This window comes from Pteropus alecto, unplaced genomic scaffold, assembly GCF_000325575.1.
Source record: "Pteropus alecto unplaced genomic scaffold, ASM32557v1 scaffold21, whole genome shotgun sequence".
Lineage (NCBI taxonomy): Eukaryota > Metazoa > Chordata > Mammalia > Chiroptera > Pteropodidae > Pteropus > Pteropus alecto.
The window spans coordinates 30899875-30915016 of record NW_006436282.1 but is presented as its reverse complement, the minus strand read 5'-3'; the positions used below and the strand labels follow the sequence as shown (position 1 = coordinate 30915016).

The 15142-nt window shown below is 62.0% G+C and overlaps 1 protein-coding gene across 3 annotated transcripts in view; it reads right to left on the bottom strand.

The window, feature by feature from the left end:
• The window catches only part of GRB10 (growth factor receptor bound protein 10), a 117571-nt gene that overhangs the window by 62978 nt on the left and 39451 nt on the right, over positions 1–15142 (bottom strand). The window contains exon 1 of one of the 3 annotated variants that reach the window (XM_015589512.2): positions 3003–3141. The exons of the other annotated variants lie outside the window; for them this stretch is intronic. Within the exon in view, the coding sequence (XP_015444998.1) occupies positions 3003–3062 (60 nt within the window). The 5' untranslated portion in view covers positions 3063–3141. Of the gene's footprint in view, positions 1–3002; positions 3142–15142 lie in introns of those variants that run through there. 3 annotated transcript variants of the gene reach the window in all.

Below are 15142 nucleotides of genomic sequence, written 5' to 3'. Positions count from 1 at the left end.
TTATGGAGCGTATATACGATGCATTTGAATCACATGGGGGGTGCACATGATTTAAGAGCGGAATCATAACCAACTGTATGACATGTATTATGTTTTAATCTTTCTGAAGTTTCCATGGCAACCAACACCCCCCCCCCGCCCCCGCCCCACCGAGCACTCTAGCTGTGGGGCGCTCCAGGAAGTGGGCATGTGACCCAGTCTCTGCCATTAGGACCCTGCTGGTGAACACAGGGCCGTGAGGAACGTCTGTGTCTGACGAGGAACGAGGAGGCGGCTGGCGTGGAGGGACGGGGGACAGGCGGGGCGGTGTTGGGGACGGTGTCGGGGGACAGCGGGGACGGTGACAAGGACGGTGTTGGGGACGGTGTCAGGGACAGCAGGGATAGTGTCAGGCACGGAGTCGGGGGACGGCGGGGACGGTGACAAGGACGGTGTTGGGGACGGTGTCGGGGATGGTGTCAGGGACAGCAGGGACAGTGTCGGGGACAGGAGGGACAGTGTCGGGGGACAGCAGGCACGAAATCGGGGAGCGCAGGGACGGTGTCGGGGACGGCGTCTGGGATGGAGTTGGGGACGGAGTCGGGACAGCAGGCACGGAGTCAGGGACGGTGTCGGGGACGGAGTTGGGGACGGTGTCGGGGACGGAGTCAGGGACGGTGTCGGGGACGGAGTCAGGGACAGCAGGGACGGAGTCGGGGACGGAGTCGAGGACGGAGTCGGGGACGGAGTCGAGGACGGAGTCGGGGACGGAGTCGAGGACGGAGTCGGGGACGGAGTCGAGGACGGAGTCGGGGACGGAGTCGAGGACGGAGTCGGGGACGGAGTCGAGGACGGAGTCGGGGACGGAGTCGAGGACGGAGTCGGGGACGGAGTCGAGGACGGAGTCGGGGACGGAGTCGAGGACGGAGTCGGGGACGGAGTCGAGGACGGAGTCGGGGACGGAGTCGAGGACGGAGTCGGGGACGGAGTCGAGGACGGAGTCGGGGACGGAGTCGAGGACGGAGTCGGGGACGGAGTCGAGGACGGAGTCGGGGACGGAGTCGAGGACGGAGTCGGGGACGGAGTCGAGGACGGAGTCGGGGACGGAGTCGAGGACGGAGTCGGGGACGGAGTCGAGGACGGAGTCGGGGACGGAGTCGAGGACGGAGTCGGGGACGGAGTCGAGGACGGAGTCGGGGACGGAGTCGAGGACGGAGTCGGGGACGGAGTCGAGGACGGAGTCGGGGACGGAGTCGAGGACGGAGTCGGGGACGGAGTCGAGGACGGAGTCGGGGACGGAGTCGAGGACGGAGTCGGGGACGGAGTCGAGGACGGAGTCGGGGACGGAGTCGAGGACGGAGTCGGGGACGGAGTCGAGGACGGAGTCGGGGACGGAGTCGAGGACGGAGTCGGGGACGGAGTCGAGGACGGAGTCGGGGACGGAGTCGAGGACGGAGTCGGGGACGGAGTCGAGGACGGAGTCGGGGACGGAGTCGAGGACGGAGTCGGGGACGGAGTCGAGGACGGAGTCGGGGACGGAGTCGAGGACGGAGTCGGGGACGGTGTCAGGGACGGAGTCAGGGACAGCAGGGACGGAGTCGGGGATGGAGTCGGGGACAGCAGGGACGGAGTCGGGGACAGCAGGGACGGAGTCGGGGACAGTGTCGGGACAGCAGGCACGGAGTCAGGGATAGTGTTGGGGACGGAGTCGGGGACAGCAGGGACGCCACCACGAGCCCCGCCGAGGCCCCGCCGCCTGTGCCCCTCCCCGTCTCTTCCGCGTGACTCTGTCACCTGAGGAAACGGCTTCCCTCTTTCCCGAACTTTAAAATGACCTGTTTAAGGTTCTGCAGACACGGAGCAGACGGGCGCAGCCTCACACCCACGGACTGGGTGCTGCTGAGACCACGCGGTGCAGACGGCCTCGTGCTTCACGGCCCCCGGTTAACACCACGAGACATTAGATGAGGACCCTGGTCCGTATTTTTCAGATGCTGAGCTGCCCTAGCGCTGCTCGCGGTCATTTGCGGGTTCCAGCCTGGGCGCTGCCCGGCTGGGGACCCCGGTGCGTGAAGCCACGCTCACGTTTGCTCACTCGCCCAGGACCCCCAGAAGCGGAGCCACGAGACCGCGGTCATATGGGCATCTGTGTCGGGATGTGTGCTGTCACCCTCTCCGTGCGGTCTGCCCTTCCGCCCCAAACAGAGGGGCTGCCCGCGACCTAACACGTGGGGCGGCCAGCACCAGGACAAATTTTTCTGGGATTTCCTTCCTGCCAACCCCAGAGATAAGCAGTGGCCTCACCCTGCAGTCCCCACAAGCAGGCCCGCCTTGAGGAAGGCCTTGGGCTGGACGCTGCTTCGTCCGCTCATAAGCTCTGTGCCTTTGCCGTTGGGGACCGCTGTCTGCCAGGCCGGGGGACGGGTGCCGAGGGGCATGTGGGCTTTCCGTTCGCCCCGTCTGTGAGGGCGCCACAGCTGCCCCGTGAGCGCCGAAGACTGGGGCGGCTTACCTGGACGTGTGGGGCCAACTGGCCGTCAGGGGGATGGGTCCGGGAGCCCCTTGGGACCGCGGGGAGGGTGTGTGCACCAGCGGGGCCTGACTTGGTGAGCGCCCCCAAGTGCTCCCCGAGCCCCGGGGGACCTCCTTATGTAGCAGAGACGAAGTCTGGTCATATTTGTAGCAAAGACTTTCCCACCTTGTTTGTCTTTAGCTTCGATTGTATTTTTGATTCTCAGAAGTTTAGTCACTATAGCCAAGTTTATTGAAGTTTTCTTTTTGGGTCATAATTTTAAGCTGGCTCACTGCCTTCACCCTCGATCAGGCAGGCAGACACCACTCGCATATGCTGTACTCTGATTTCGAGTCCGCCATGACGTGGCAGTCTCTCTCCCATCGACACTGACCTCGGTGGGCAGGAAGGAAGGAGGCGACAGGTTGACATGTCCCACCCCCAGGGGCCGACCAGTTTCCCCGGTCTTCCCGCGGCCTGGTGCGTGAAGCCACATGGAAGGTCACCTTACCATACGCCAAACATGTCTGTTCCTCATCTGCCTGCTCACGGGTCCCGCACGTCTGCTCATTCATTCCTGGGCCCAGGCGTCTTCCATCCTCGTAACTCGCCAACGTGTTTATCATCAACAGACACCAGTCCTCAGTCATTGCCTCCAAGTAAACTTTAGAACAGTTTCAAAGTTTGCATAAGTTATTAAAACTTCTCATCTGGAATAGTGACTTATAAATGCATGAGTAATTACTACCCATTACCAGTACGAACGCTGATCCTGGATCATCTGATCGGAATCAGATCACACAGACCCTGTAACAGGATGAGCCAAGAAGCCGTCTACCCCACGTTTCCAAGGGGGAAGGCACCCAGCCCCCGACGCCCAGCTCGCGGCCTCTCTGGGGACGGGCTGGGCCCTGTGAATGAACAAGCGCCCTGGGTGTTCCCTGGGCACACGCAGGTCTGACCTCGTCACCCAGTCCCTAACGCCTGCCCTGAGCACGCCTGTCATCGGCGACAAGCAAACCAGACCCCCCTGGAGACCTCTATTTAGAAGACAAGCAACTTTCAAACCTAATTTAAGGCATCCTTGTCCAAACAGCACTGCCACATTTAGCAAATAAAAATATAGGATGACCAGTGAAACTTGAATTTCAGATAAACTAATAACTTTTTTTTTTTGGTGTAAGTATATCCCAAATAGTGACTTGTCCTAAAAAGATTTTTGTGGTTTATCTAAATTTGTTTTTGTGGTTTATCTAAATTTGACTGGGCACCCTATACTTTATCCGTCAACCCTATACCAAAGGACCGTTTCAAATCTGACAGGTTCGCGTGACAAGCGACAGCAGAGAGAACAGATCTCGACAACGGGCTCACTTGTTCGTACGTAAAACTCCCAGGTCGAGAAAGAAATGCACTTTTTAGAAGCTTCGGACAAGAATTTTGTTGTCTTGAGAAGCCAAGAACGATGTAACAGCATGAAAAATGGGGCGTGTGTAAAATCGAGCCAAGACACAGAGGTGGCGGCGAGAGGTTCGCCGCCGAGGCACGGAGCGGGGAGCACGCGGGGCGGCTGGGAGGCCGGCACGAACCCGGGCCCCCTCTCCGGGGCGACAGTGCGCTCCGCCAGAGGCCGGGCAGAAAGAAGCAGGGACGAGAGTCGAGGCTTGTTGCTGCGCTGGCTCGGTCCCCTCTCGGGGCCACTGTGCATCTGGGGGTCTCCTGTCCCCGGTCCAGGTCAGCGTGGCAGGTGGCCTGGCCAAGGCCCTGGGCCAGCGCTGCAAGGAGGCCGGGGTTGGACAGGAGGCGAGGACCCCCTCTCTGAAGGGGCAGCCAAGGCATCGTCTCACAGAGCCTGGAGCACCGTGCTGTCTGCCCGGGGGAGGGGTGGCCCTGAGGCCCCTTAATTAAAGCTGTGAGGGTCACTTCACTACTTAGTGCTGGACCCCGAACCCAGGGGGCTCCAGAAATACTTTCCAAAGTCGGAAGCGGGCATCCAGCGAAACAGGCCCCGTAAAGCGGGGAGGGGGCCCCCCACAGGGGTAGCCTGCGCTCAGCCCTCTGAGGTGGGGACTGGCAGGGACGGCCTCGACCAAATTCTCACGCCCTGCGCTCCGCAGGGCTCTGCAGGGCTGGCAGGAGAGGCGGGGCCAGGGGCTGCTCCTCCAGCTCTGCCCTGCTGTTCCTGCAGAAGCCACACCCCGGGGGCTGCAGGATGTCCCTGGCCTTGCTCCTTTAGGCCCTTTAGGCCCCATGAGGAGGCACCAACCCTGCTGGCTCCTCTTGGCCCCTGAAAGCTCCCAGCAAGCACACCCCCGCCCAGGGCCCGGACCGTGGAGGCAGGTGGTTAGCGTCCCCCGTCCCGCTGCCAAGAAACCAGGCTGTAAAGATCACACATAGGAACCCAAGCCGGGTCTGGACTCAGGAGGCCCTGGACGGAGGGAGTTTGCCACCGCAGACGCGCTGCTGGGACATCGATCACGTTAAGTTCGTTCTTTTTAAGAAGCAAACGACTGAAAAAAAGCCTTTGATCATCCCTCTAACAGCCTAAGAGAATTTAGTCCGAGGGCCTGCCCGGGACAGGATGTCATCACAGGCAACTGCAGATGCACAGGAACTGCTCGTGACAAACAGGAAGGAGCCCATGAGGCCCCTTTGATCGCGGTCCCCTCTGTGTCCCGTCGCTACGGTCGGCCCAGGGGCACCAGCTCACCAAACGTTTGTCCCACCTCCACGTAGATCACCTTCCTGACCGCCGAAGTCCCCAACCCAGCACTTCCCCTCCACTCCAGCGGGCACACACCTGCCCCGTGGGTCCCTGAGCCCCATTTACTTACAGAGCCCCTGTGTGTACATACGTATTAACTTGGTCATTTTCTCCTGTTAATCTGTCACTTGTTAATTTAGTTACTAATCCAGCTGGAAGAACTTAATGTGGAGGGAAAATAATTCATAGCCAGGGGACAAGGCCTGTGCAGGGCAGCAGGCGTCACGTGTGGTCAGCCTGGAGCGGCACGCCAGCTTCGCCTAGAAGACTGGCTATGGAATGCAGAGCCCCAGGCCTGACGGCGGGGGTGGGCCGTGTCTGAGCCCCTCGCCTGAAGTGACTTGCTTCCGGGGACGAGTCCAGGGGCCACCTTCCCGGCCGTTTCCCTCGACTCAAACCCGCGGCTCACAGCCCGTGGATTCCTCACCATCTGGAATGTTCTCTGTCCTGCCCTCCGCTCATCCTCAAGGCCTAGCCCCAAAGCTGCCACCCCCTGGAGCTTTCTCCCACAGCCCAGACGAAAGCGGTCACCTACCTCATCCCGCCGCCCATCGTAACTCCCGGGTGACCAGAGAAGGCCCGCCGAGCAGCGTGGGCAGCCTCCCGGTCCGAGAGCCAAGCCGGTGCGCCTCGGGGGCAGCCGGGGCCGATGGACAGGAGTGTGAGAGTCGGCGTGGCGTCTGCCGGGAGACGGGGGTCGGGGGGACATAGAGCTGATGGCCGGACTCTGGGGTCACGTCCCAGTTTCCGACCTTCTGAAGCTCAACGGGTGACACACCGTTGACCTGGATTTCGTTACTTCACACGAGATACAGTTAACGCTGTAGGACACATCGAAATGAAAAGTCCATGAAACCACGAGACTGCTGCCCTCGTGACGAATGGCAGACTGTCACCTGCAGTTCTACAGGGGGTGGCCTCGCCCGTCCATCTGCGGCGAAGCCCCCATGGGCCTGACGCCCGCTCTGCCAACGGCGTGCACATCTCGCTCCAGAAGTCTCAAGCAGATACGGCCCCTCGGCTGTGGTCAGGACTGCACGCTGCCCCCTCAGCCACACCGACGGTCACTGGTTTTGTTAAAAGTGGATGCGGCACAGCGGGGCTTCTGCGTCAGTGCCCGGGGACCGGGCACAAGGACTCCACCTCATTTACGTTCTTTTCTTAACAGGTGCTGTTGGGAGCCCCCCATTCTTCCCGATGAGGAAAAGGGGAGCAGGGGACCGGCCCAGGGCCCCACAGTGAATGGCCGCGCGGGAGCCCCAGGCAGCCGCCCGATCTGCCGCTCCGCTAACCGACCCTGCAGACTCCCAAGCGGCCGAGAGCCTGGGGGGAGCTGCATCGTAAGCACCCTTTGCCAGTTTCCAGGTCTGAAAAGCAGCCCCCTCCCGCCCCATGAAAGCTCGGCCACCCGGTCTCGTTAGCGTTCCAGAAACTTCTCCACAAAACGGGAGACGCCGTGGTTGGTGGGAACGGCTGCTGTGCCCCGAATACCAGATTTCACTGGCCACTCACTGTGCCCGGACACGATGGCTCGAAAAAGGCTCTGACTGCCCGTGGAGCCCACCTCCGGGTTTCTCTGGGGTGGCCCCCCGCAACACCTCTCTCCCCGACATCACGAGCATCCGTGGGAGGCGAAGCGCCCCGTGGGGGTGCAGAGACGCCCACGCCGGGGACTCGAGGGGCCGAGCGAGCCCGCCCACCCCTCATGCTCTTCACACAGCTCTGCTGACATCCCCGGTGCGTAGCGGACACGTTGTCTGTCCCGAGTGCCCAGCCCAAAGGGCGCGCAGGTAATCGCGGCTTCCCTGCCGTACTCAGTGCGCAGCATCGCCCCGCGAAGGAACCGCATGCCCAGGGCCCGCGGCCTCGGCGGTGGCTTTCCCGGAGCGCGGTGGCTTTCCCGGAGCGCGGTGGGTTTCCCGGAGCGCGGTGGCTTTCCCGGAGCGTGGTGCCCCCACCCAGGCCGGGCAGCTCGTCTCCCGAGCCTGCCCCACGTCAGTGGGCGGCTCGTGAAGCGGGGCCACGATTTCTGTCAGTGAGTAGCCCAGTGGCCCGGGGAGGACGCTGACCCTCCCCGTGTGAGCTGAGGGTCAGGGAAGGGGCCACCTCTGAGTGGCTGATGGCCCCGCGGAGCCCAAGGCCACACGTGGCCGCATCATGGAAGCTCAGCGACATCTTTTCTGATTGCTTCTCAGCTTTCCTTGCCCTGAACGAGTCCGGCCAGAGGGGAAGCTGACCCCGCCTCTCTCACACTGGCCCGCGGCGGTGGGCGCTGCAAGCCCAGGAAGGAGCAAGTCCCCCAAAGCAGGGCGGACCTCAGGCCGCTCCCCGCAAAGGAGCCCTGGGCCCTGGACTCCCTGGTCAGACGTTTATGAGGACGATGATAGTAGCTAACAGGGGAAAAGGGACTCTAAGAGAGTTCAGACGAACCCACTTGGAAAGGATGGAGCGGCCTCCCCCGGCCGCCCCGTGGGAATGCTCGCAGAGGGGCGCCCGCCCCCTCCCCCCCGGAACTTCGAGACCTGCCCGAGCCGGACTTCCCACCTCGCAGCAAAGGCAGAGGGAAAGTTCCCACGCTCCCGAAGCCGGAGCAGGAGGCGCAGTGGGCCCCGAGCGGCTGCGGGGAGGCTCGGCCTCACCCCCAGCGACACGTGGGCAAGGACACGGACGTGGCCAGGACGCGGCTCTGTTCCCGTCCTCTCGGCTTCGTGTGGAGCTCCACTTCTGCCAGCAGGAGACCCCGCATGACATTGGCCTGGGACGACGTAAGGGCTGGCTCTCCGGCCAGGCCCTCGGCCGTGGCCCCCGGCACTTCTGTGTCCCCGACTCCCCCGTGACCCCCCTCCGGGCTGAACCCCAGAGAAGCATCGAGTCCCCGGTGCTTAAGGTCTCCCCCTCGAGGTGTGAGCAGAGCGCACAGAGACAGGGACGCACTGAGTGACATGCAGAGCCAGGTGCCAACATCTAGTGACAAAGACCGGACCGGACAGTGGAGAAGGGGCAGCCGTCACTAGGAGGAGGGCCTGGAGGTCAGAGGTCACCGGCAGCGGCTCAGCGGCGCCACAGCACGAGGAGAGCGAGCCGCTGCGGACGCCGACGCTCTCGCCAAGGAGAAGCCGAGGCCACCAGCGCGCCGTCCGCCCCTGCTTCCGACGGGGCTGACGCTCTCTCCACGTCGCTAACGTGCTGACTTCACGCACCACCTGGGGCCCCCGTCAGACATAAAACGCCGTCAAGAACTGGGTCACAGATACTCCGTTGTCTTACGGGGTGTGGACCTTAGGGGGTGATCGGACGCGGGGCACGAAGGGCCCTCGGGATATCAGGCTCTCGGGGAGGGGACGCCGCCCCGGGGGGCCTGGTCCTCACCACCCTGTGGCGGGGCGCCAGGCGGGGGCAGGGACACAAGTGCCGGCTTGTCCCAGGTGTCCCCTCCCCTGCCCTCCCCAAGCCCCTCCGGTCGCTGGGCTCTGCTCCATGGCCCCAGCGCAGCACTGACGAGCGGAGAGCGCACACGCACTTGCACACGTGGCGTGGAGCCCGGGGCACAGGGCCACCCTTCTCACTGCCACGTCTGCCCAGGCCACGGCGCAGCCCCCGGCTCCGCCGCCAGCCACGGCCCTGACCACACGCGGGGAGCGTCGCCATCACGGCCCCCTCACCCGCGGACGGGGGGCCTGGCTGCCGAACGGCGTGGACGCAGCGGAAGCCGACGTGGCAGGAAAGCAGCTCTCTGGGCGTGGAGCCCCGCGTTTCCACTGCTGGCTCCAGCTGTCCCCTGGGACCCCCTGCTTGTGAAAAGGGGAGTAAACAGACCAAAACGCCCCTGTGCGTTAACTAGCATCGCGTTAACCTGTTAGACTCGCCGATGAGAAGCCCCTTTATAAACCGTCCGCTTTATCCCACAAAACAGCTCCATTAACCGGTGGTGGTTACTAAATTCAGAATTACGATCATAAACGATTTGCAAAAAACCTTTTAGGTAAACACCCTCTCGGCTGGGAGAGCCTCATTCCAATAAGGGACGTTTCAAATGCTCTTCACCTCCCCCACCCCGAGGAGAACAACCATGAAAAGTAGAAGTTACTGTCCACACATTTTTTGAAGAAACTGTAATCCGATGAAAATGTTCCTCTGCCAAGTTATGGGCCTGCAAGATTCAAAACCAAGAGCTACAGAGTCGCTCTGGGGCGGGGGGGTGGGGGGGGGCAGAATGAAAACCAGCGACAGACTTTGGGAATGGCGTCCGCTTCCAGAGCCTAATCCCGAGTTGCCTTGAGGGGTGATGTCATCCCCCACTCCCGCAGACTCTGCCAAAGGAAGGGGGGATCCAGATGTCAGGGCACCCCACGGAACACCCACAGCTGCCTGTGGTCAGCAAGCAAAGGCACGTCTTAGGGCCCGTCCCCACCGCCCCGACCCCGAGGAGGCCACCTGGGCCTCTGTCCACCCAGCAGACTGACGGGCGGTCGGAGCTCTAAAACAGGGGTGAGCGCACGGTTCCTGTAAAGGGCCAGACGCCACCCCACTGGGCTGATGGGGCCCCCAAAGCGGCCTGGGGTGAGCTGCGAAGGGATGAGCGGGCAGGGTTCCAATAAAACTTTATTCACAGAAGCAAGCAGTCCCACCCTGCCAGCCCCGGCCCCAGGCCCCAGGGGTGCGGAGCCCCGGCCCCAAGGCTCAGGGATGCAGATCTGGACCTGAGCCAAGAGAAGCAACTTGCGAAAGCCTGGGGCCCGGACGGGATTTATGAAATCACTGCAGCAGGGAGGGTGGGAGATAAGCCTGCACTCCGCTGGAATGCTGTTAGCTGATCTCCACCCCGAGCCGGGTCTCGGAGGGCAGGGTCACGAGGGCTGTTCCTAAGATGTTTAACTGCTCAAGTCAGCATATATGCTTCCAATTTAGCAGGCAGGAGAGAAACTATCCAAGTCAACATAAATATTTGGAATAAATATTTGGAAGTTCAGCAGTCACCTCCATACCCTACATCGAATTCACACACCAGCGTTTCCCACCTAGAGCGTGGCTCGACCTTTTGTTCAGAAGTTTCTACCTGGACTCATTTTATCTTCTGCTTTTTGCATTTTTCTGAAGGATAATGAATGTGGCTTTTCTTTACCGCAGCTCTCATGAAAGGCTCGTATAATCCCTTCCTCGAAACCCTGGAGGCTACGTGTGGTCAGGCTGAGACCGTCCTGGGCTCCACAGAGATAACCGGAGTGGGGGCGGGGGCCAGGTCCGGGGGGTGGGGGCCGGATGCTGTCCTGACACAGCAGTAAAAACACAGTTTGGAGCTTTTCGAACTTTAAAACGCCGACAGCGGGCTGCAGGCCTCTATTTATAAACCCCAAAGAGCCCTCATTCCTAGTTGACTAAAACCTAACTCCGCCCTGGCTGGGCAGGCCAGCCATTTCCTCCTCCGCCCGCACAGAGCCTGCCCAGTCCTGCCCGGCGCCTCCCCCGCTCCGGGCACTCCCTCCGGAGGCCTCCCTGACCCCCTGGCCGCTCTCTCCCGCTGCCCTGTTTCATTTGCTTCGGAATCATCATCATGGTTCCCCGGGATCTTAGCTCGCCAGTTGTCCCACGTCTGCCTCCCCCACTAGGACACATGAGCCCCAGGAATTTGGCTGCTTTGCAAAGCTGCCTCCCTAGCACTGAAGCGTCTGGCACCTGGTTGTGCTCAATCAACATCCAGGGAATGAGCCCTAACAGCCCGGGACTGGGCACCTCCATGCGGCCGGCCCCTGGCGGGGCGGGGCCTTGTCCAGCTCTCCTCCAGCCCCCCCACCGCCCTGACCCCGTTAACCCTGTTTCAGAGGCAGGGAAGTCACGTCAGGGAAGTCACGCAGCTCCCCCAAAGGCACAGAACCACACGCTACTGCAGAGGGACATGCCACGTCTTAAAGGCGAAGGGGCTCCCCCACCCCTGCCCCCACCACGTCGACCGCTGCCTCTGCCGTGAGGGCAGCCAGCGGGACGAGCTAATGCACACCCCAATCCCGGGGCCTCTGTGTGCACGAAACTCCCACACCAGCAACCCGTCGACTGGGCCCCGTACCCAATCCAAGCCACAGCTATTAGGCAACAGCTAGAATTAGAAAATCATTTGTATGTTGAAGATTTGAAGAAGACATTCTTCTCTATAAAAACTTGGAGATATATCTAATTGCCATAACTGCAGATTGCTCAAGACTGGAAATCACTGTAAATCATCCCCTTTTCTGAGAAATTCTGGAACTGTCATCTAGTTTTCCAGGAACAGAGGGTAAACGCGGCCAAGTCCGGCTGCTGGGTATTTACAAGGCAGCGTCTTTAAGAGCCACTGACCAGCATGACTGAGAGTTTCCTTGGGGTGACAGAGAACCTCTGGGAATGCCCGCCATTCGTCCCCGGCTCCCGGGCCGATGAAGAGCAGCCTTGGGCAACGCGGGCGGCACTGACAGGCAGCTGACGCGTCCATCACGGAAGCCGTTGGCTTTCGTTGGCGCATCTGCCATCAGTGGATGGACCGGTGGGGACCCAAATGGCCATGAGAGGGATGGGGAAGCAGAAAGACAGCCACTGCCGTCACCCTGCCCTCCAGGTCTGCTCTGTCCCCGGCTGAAAGTGACACAATCACACGAACTTTCAGACTGACTGCCCTGGGAAAGGCTTTCCTTTAGTTCACTGAGCCCACCCCCTTGGGACCGGTGGCGCCAAGAGCGAGGCGCGGGCTGGGGGAGGGGTGATCCCAGCCCAGACAGCTGGTCGAAGCCCAGCCACAGAGGGCTGGGTCTGTGGCACCTGGGTGCAGCACGGAGCTGCAATCAATCAACGGGTGTGACAGCGGGGCTTCTTTAGGAATGAGGACCCAATCACGTAGGAAGCAGCGGGCAGTGCCTGGAGCAGAGGTCACCCACTGTGCAGGCCTGTGAGTCACCAAGAAACGTCGCAGGTCCGCTAAAGTCTGAGCCCTCTTTTCTGGCTTGATGCCAATTCTGGCTTTGTCTCAAATTCACCGATTACGGTGGACAAGGTCCCTCATCTTTAGCCTGTTCCCAAAGGCGTGTTTCACTCTGACACCAAGTAAATGAATGGAATGTCCGTCCACAGCCACGATGCCGTGGGCGAAGTCTGATCGCTGCAGCTAACGAGAGGCCTCCCAGACGCAGGGAGGAAAACGGACGGAGGGCTCCCGGGCACGGGGAGCAGTGCGCCCCGTTCCGCGGCGAAGGACAGAGCGCGCGCCGCGTGCCACGCCCGAAGCCCAGGCTCCGCTCCTGCGCACGCAGCCCGCGCCGCGCACGGTGCATCTGCACTAAGTCCTGCGCCCGAAGGCGAGGACGCCCCGCAGATCGCAGGGCTGGAGATGGACTCGCCCCCGGGGAAGCCCGTCCCAGCCCTCCCGGGGTCGAGGGGAGGGACCCCGCACACAAAAGGCACGTGCCCACGAGGCCGCCCACACCCTGGCCTCATGGAAGCCGCGTCTCCGCTCAGCGACCCCAACAGCCACCATCTGCAGCGTTGGGGCCGGCGGGTGACAACGCTGAGCCTGCTTCGCTGCAGGCACGTTCGCGCCACCGTGACAATATCTGGGGAAAGGGTGTCACGGTCACTCGGGGACACGGCGAGGCGCTCTCCCAGGGCAGAGCGAGGACCATGAGGAACGTGCCTGCTCCTCGGCTCCGCGGGATGAGTCAGCGGCCCAGCTGAGCATTTGGTGACCCGCGAGTCATGGAATGGCTCAAGGTCATGAACTACATCGGTGCTGTGGCCCTCGACCAGAGGCGCTTGCCAGACGCAGACGTCCACGCTCACCCATACCTGGTAGTACGGGTGGCACGAATCGGAATCTGGGCAGCCGGCGAGAGCCACGGCTCCTCCTTGCCTCTTCGAATTACACTCACTGCGCCGCGGCACCGGGAACAGACCGCCAGAAGCCAGGCCGGGGAGCACGCGCGGCTCGGCCCGTGCTCGGCAGCGACGCGCCCCGGCTGTGGCCCGGGTCCCCACGCAGGCTTGGTCGCAACGCCCCCCTTTCTCCGAACGCGAAGAGACCGTCACCGAGGGCCTGGACTCAGGATGCAGCACACGACACAGTGCGATGCCGACTGCCGCGGCATGGGGGAAATGCCCGCGAAGCAAACGCCTGCCCCCGGCCTGGCAGGCAGGACAGGCCCGCCCTCGTGAGGACGCGAGGCCGTCGGGGGCCAGTGCGGGAGCACGCGGGGTGGGTTCCGGAGAGAGAGAGGAGCCAGCAGCAATGTCGGAGGACCCCCGACACCGCTCTGCTGGGCAGACACCATCGGGGAGTCAAAACGCGTTCAGAACCACTATTCTCGGTCGTAATCGACCCCAGAGGTGACAGGGACGCTGTCCCACTCTGCCCAGAGACCCTGAACAAGTCGTAATTCCTGGCCACACGAGGCTTTCTTGGGGCCAGCCCGGTTGTCTCAGCTCTGACACCAGCTACCACTTCCTACCCTGCAGATCTGAGGGACCTCAGGGGTCGCCTCTTCCAGGAAGCCCCCGCAGACTGCCCCTCGTCCGCCCCTCGCCAGCCAAGGTGGCTCAGTGTCCGCTCTGGGCTCCCAGGCCACACGGCGGGCTCCGCTCACCCTTCCATCTGCACACTGAGATGGAGGCTCTGTGTCCCTGTCCCCTAGGGAGCGTTCAGGAACCACCAACAAAGCCACTGCCCGCCTCGGCCACGCGCCTGCCCCACGCAGGCCACGGGGCCGTGCTGGCCGGTGACACCCCCATTACGCCAGAGAGCGGACGAAACGGCTCCCAGGGGGCCACGCCCACCGAGCGCAGGACCAGGGGCAGTTGGGCACCGGATGTGCAGGGCCTGGGCACCTCAGGCTGCGTTTCCGAGGGGTGAGGGCGAGAGCCACCATGATGAGGGGGCCGGGAACGCAGCTCAGAGACCGCCTCCCGTCCTGGCCCGGGGGCTGAGAGGGTTTCGACCCGAAGTCATTTCACCATGAAAACACGAAAACATTCAGGAAGCGGAACGTTTCTTTCAATGAAAGAAACGCAACCTGGGGGGGAAAAGGAGAGTGGACGAAAAAATACAGGGGAAAAACGGCCCAAGACAAAATCAACCGTCCGCTGGGAGCCGCCCAGCCAGCTCCACACCGCGGAGAGCTCGGTCCGTGACGGGGAACGTCCAGAGACGCTGGAAACAGCCCATGAAGAAAGGAACCGGAACACAGTAAGACGACAGCACGAGGCCAGAACCGAACCCCAGACGCGGAGGACAAAGGTCCGCGGCGAAAGGGACCCCAGTGTCCGACCGGAAGAGGAACAGACGTCCTCGTGGGACGGGGCCCCTCGCGTTCCAGGAAAGTCGACGTCCAGTCTGGTATTTTAAGAATTCAGAGGAAAAATGAAAGACTCAGGTAGGACATAAAATTAGGGAAACTAATTCTGCCAATCAAAATAGCAAAAATGAATCAAGTGAGCGCTGGTTATGGGCAGAACTGTGCATCCCCCCCTCCCCCCACCAAAAAAAGGTGTACGTTGAAGCCCTGACACCCAGGACCTGAGAGTGCGGTCTGCTCAGAGGCGAGCAAGTCCGAACGAGGTGTCAGTGTGGGTTCTGATCCAGTATAAGACGGGGTCAGGACACAGACCCTGACAGGGGGAGGACCGTGGGGTGAGTGACACGGGGGAAAGCGGCCGACACCTCGGTCTCAGACGGCCGGGCCCCAGAACTGTGGGGAAGTCGGTGTGGTCACCACACCTGATGCCGTGCTGGCCGCAGAAAGCGGACACAGACCCGCACGTCAAGACACCGCTCGACTGTCGGCTCGGCCGCCAGGAGCAGAAGCACCCTAAATCTGTCACGCTGACACCAAACGGTTCTGCTTTCTGCACTGCCTCTCCAGGACCCTCCTAAC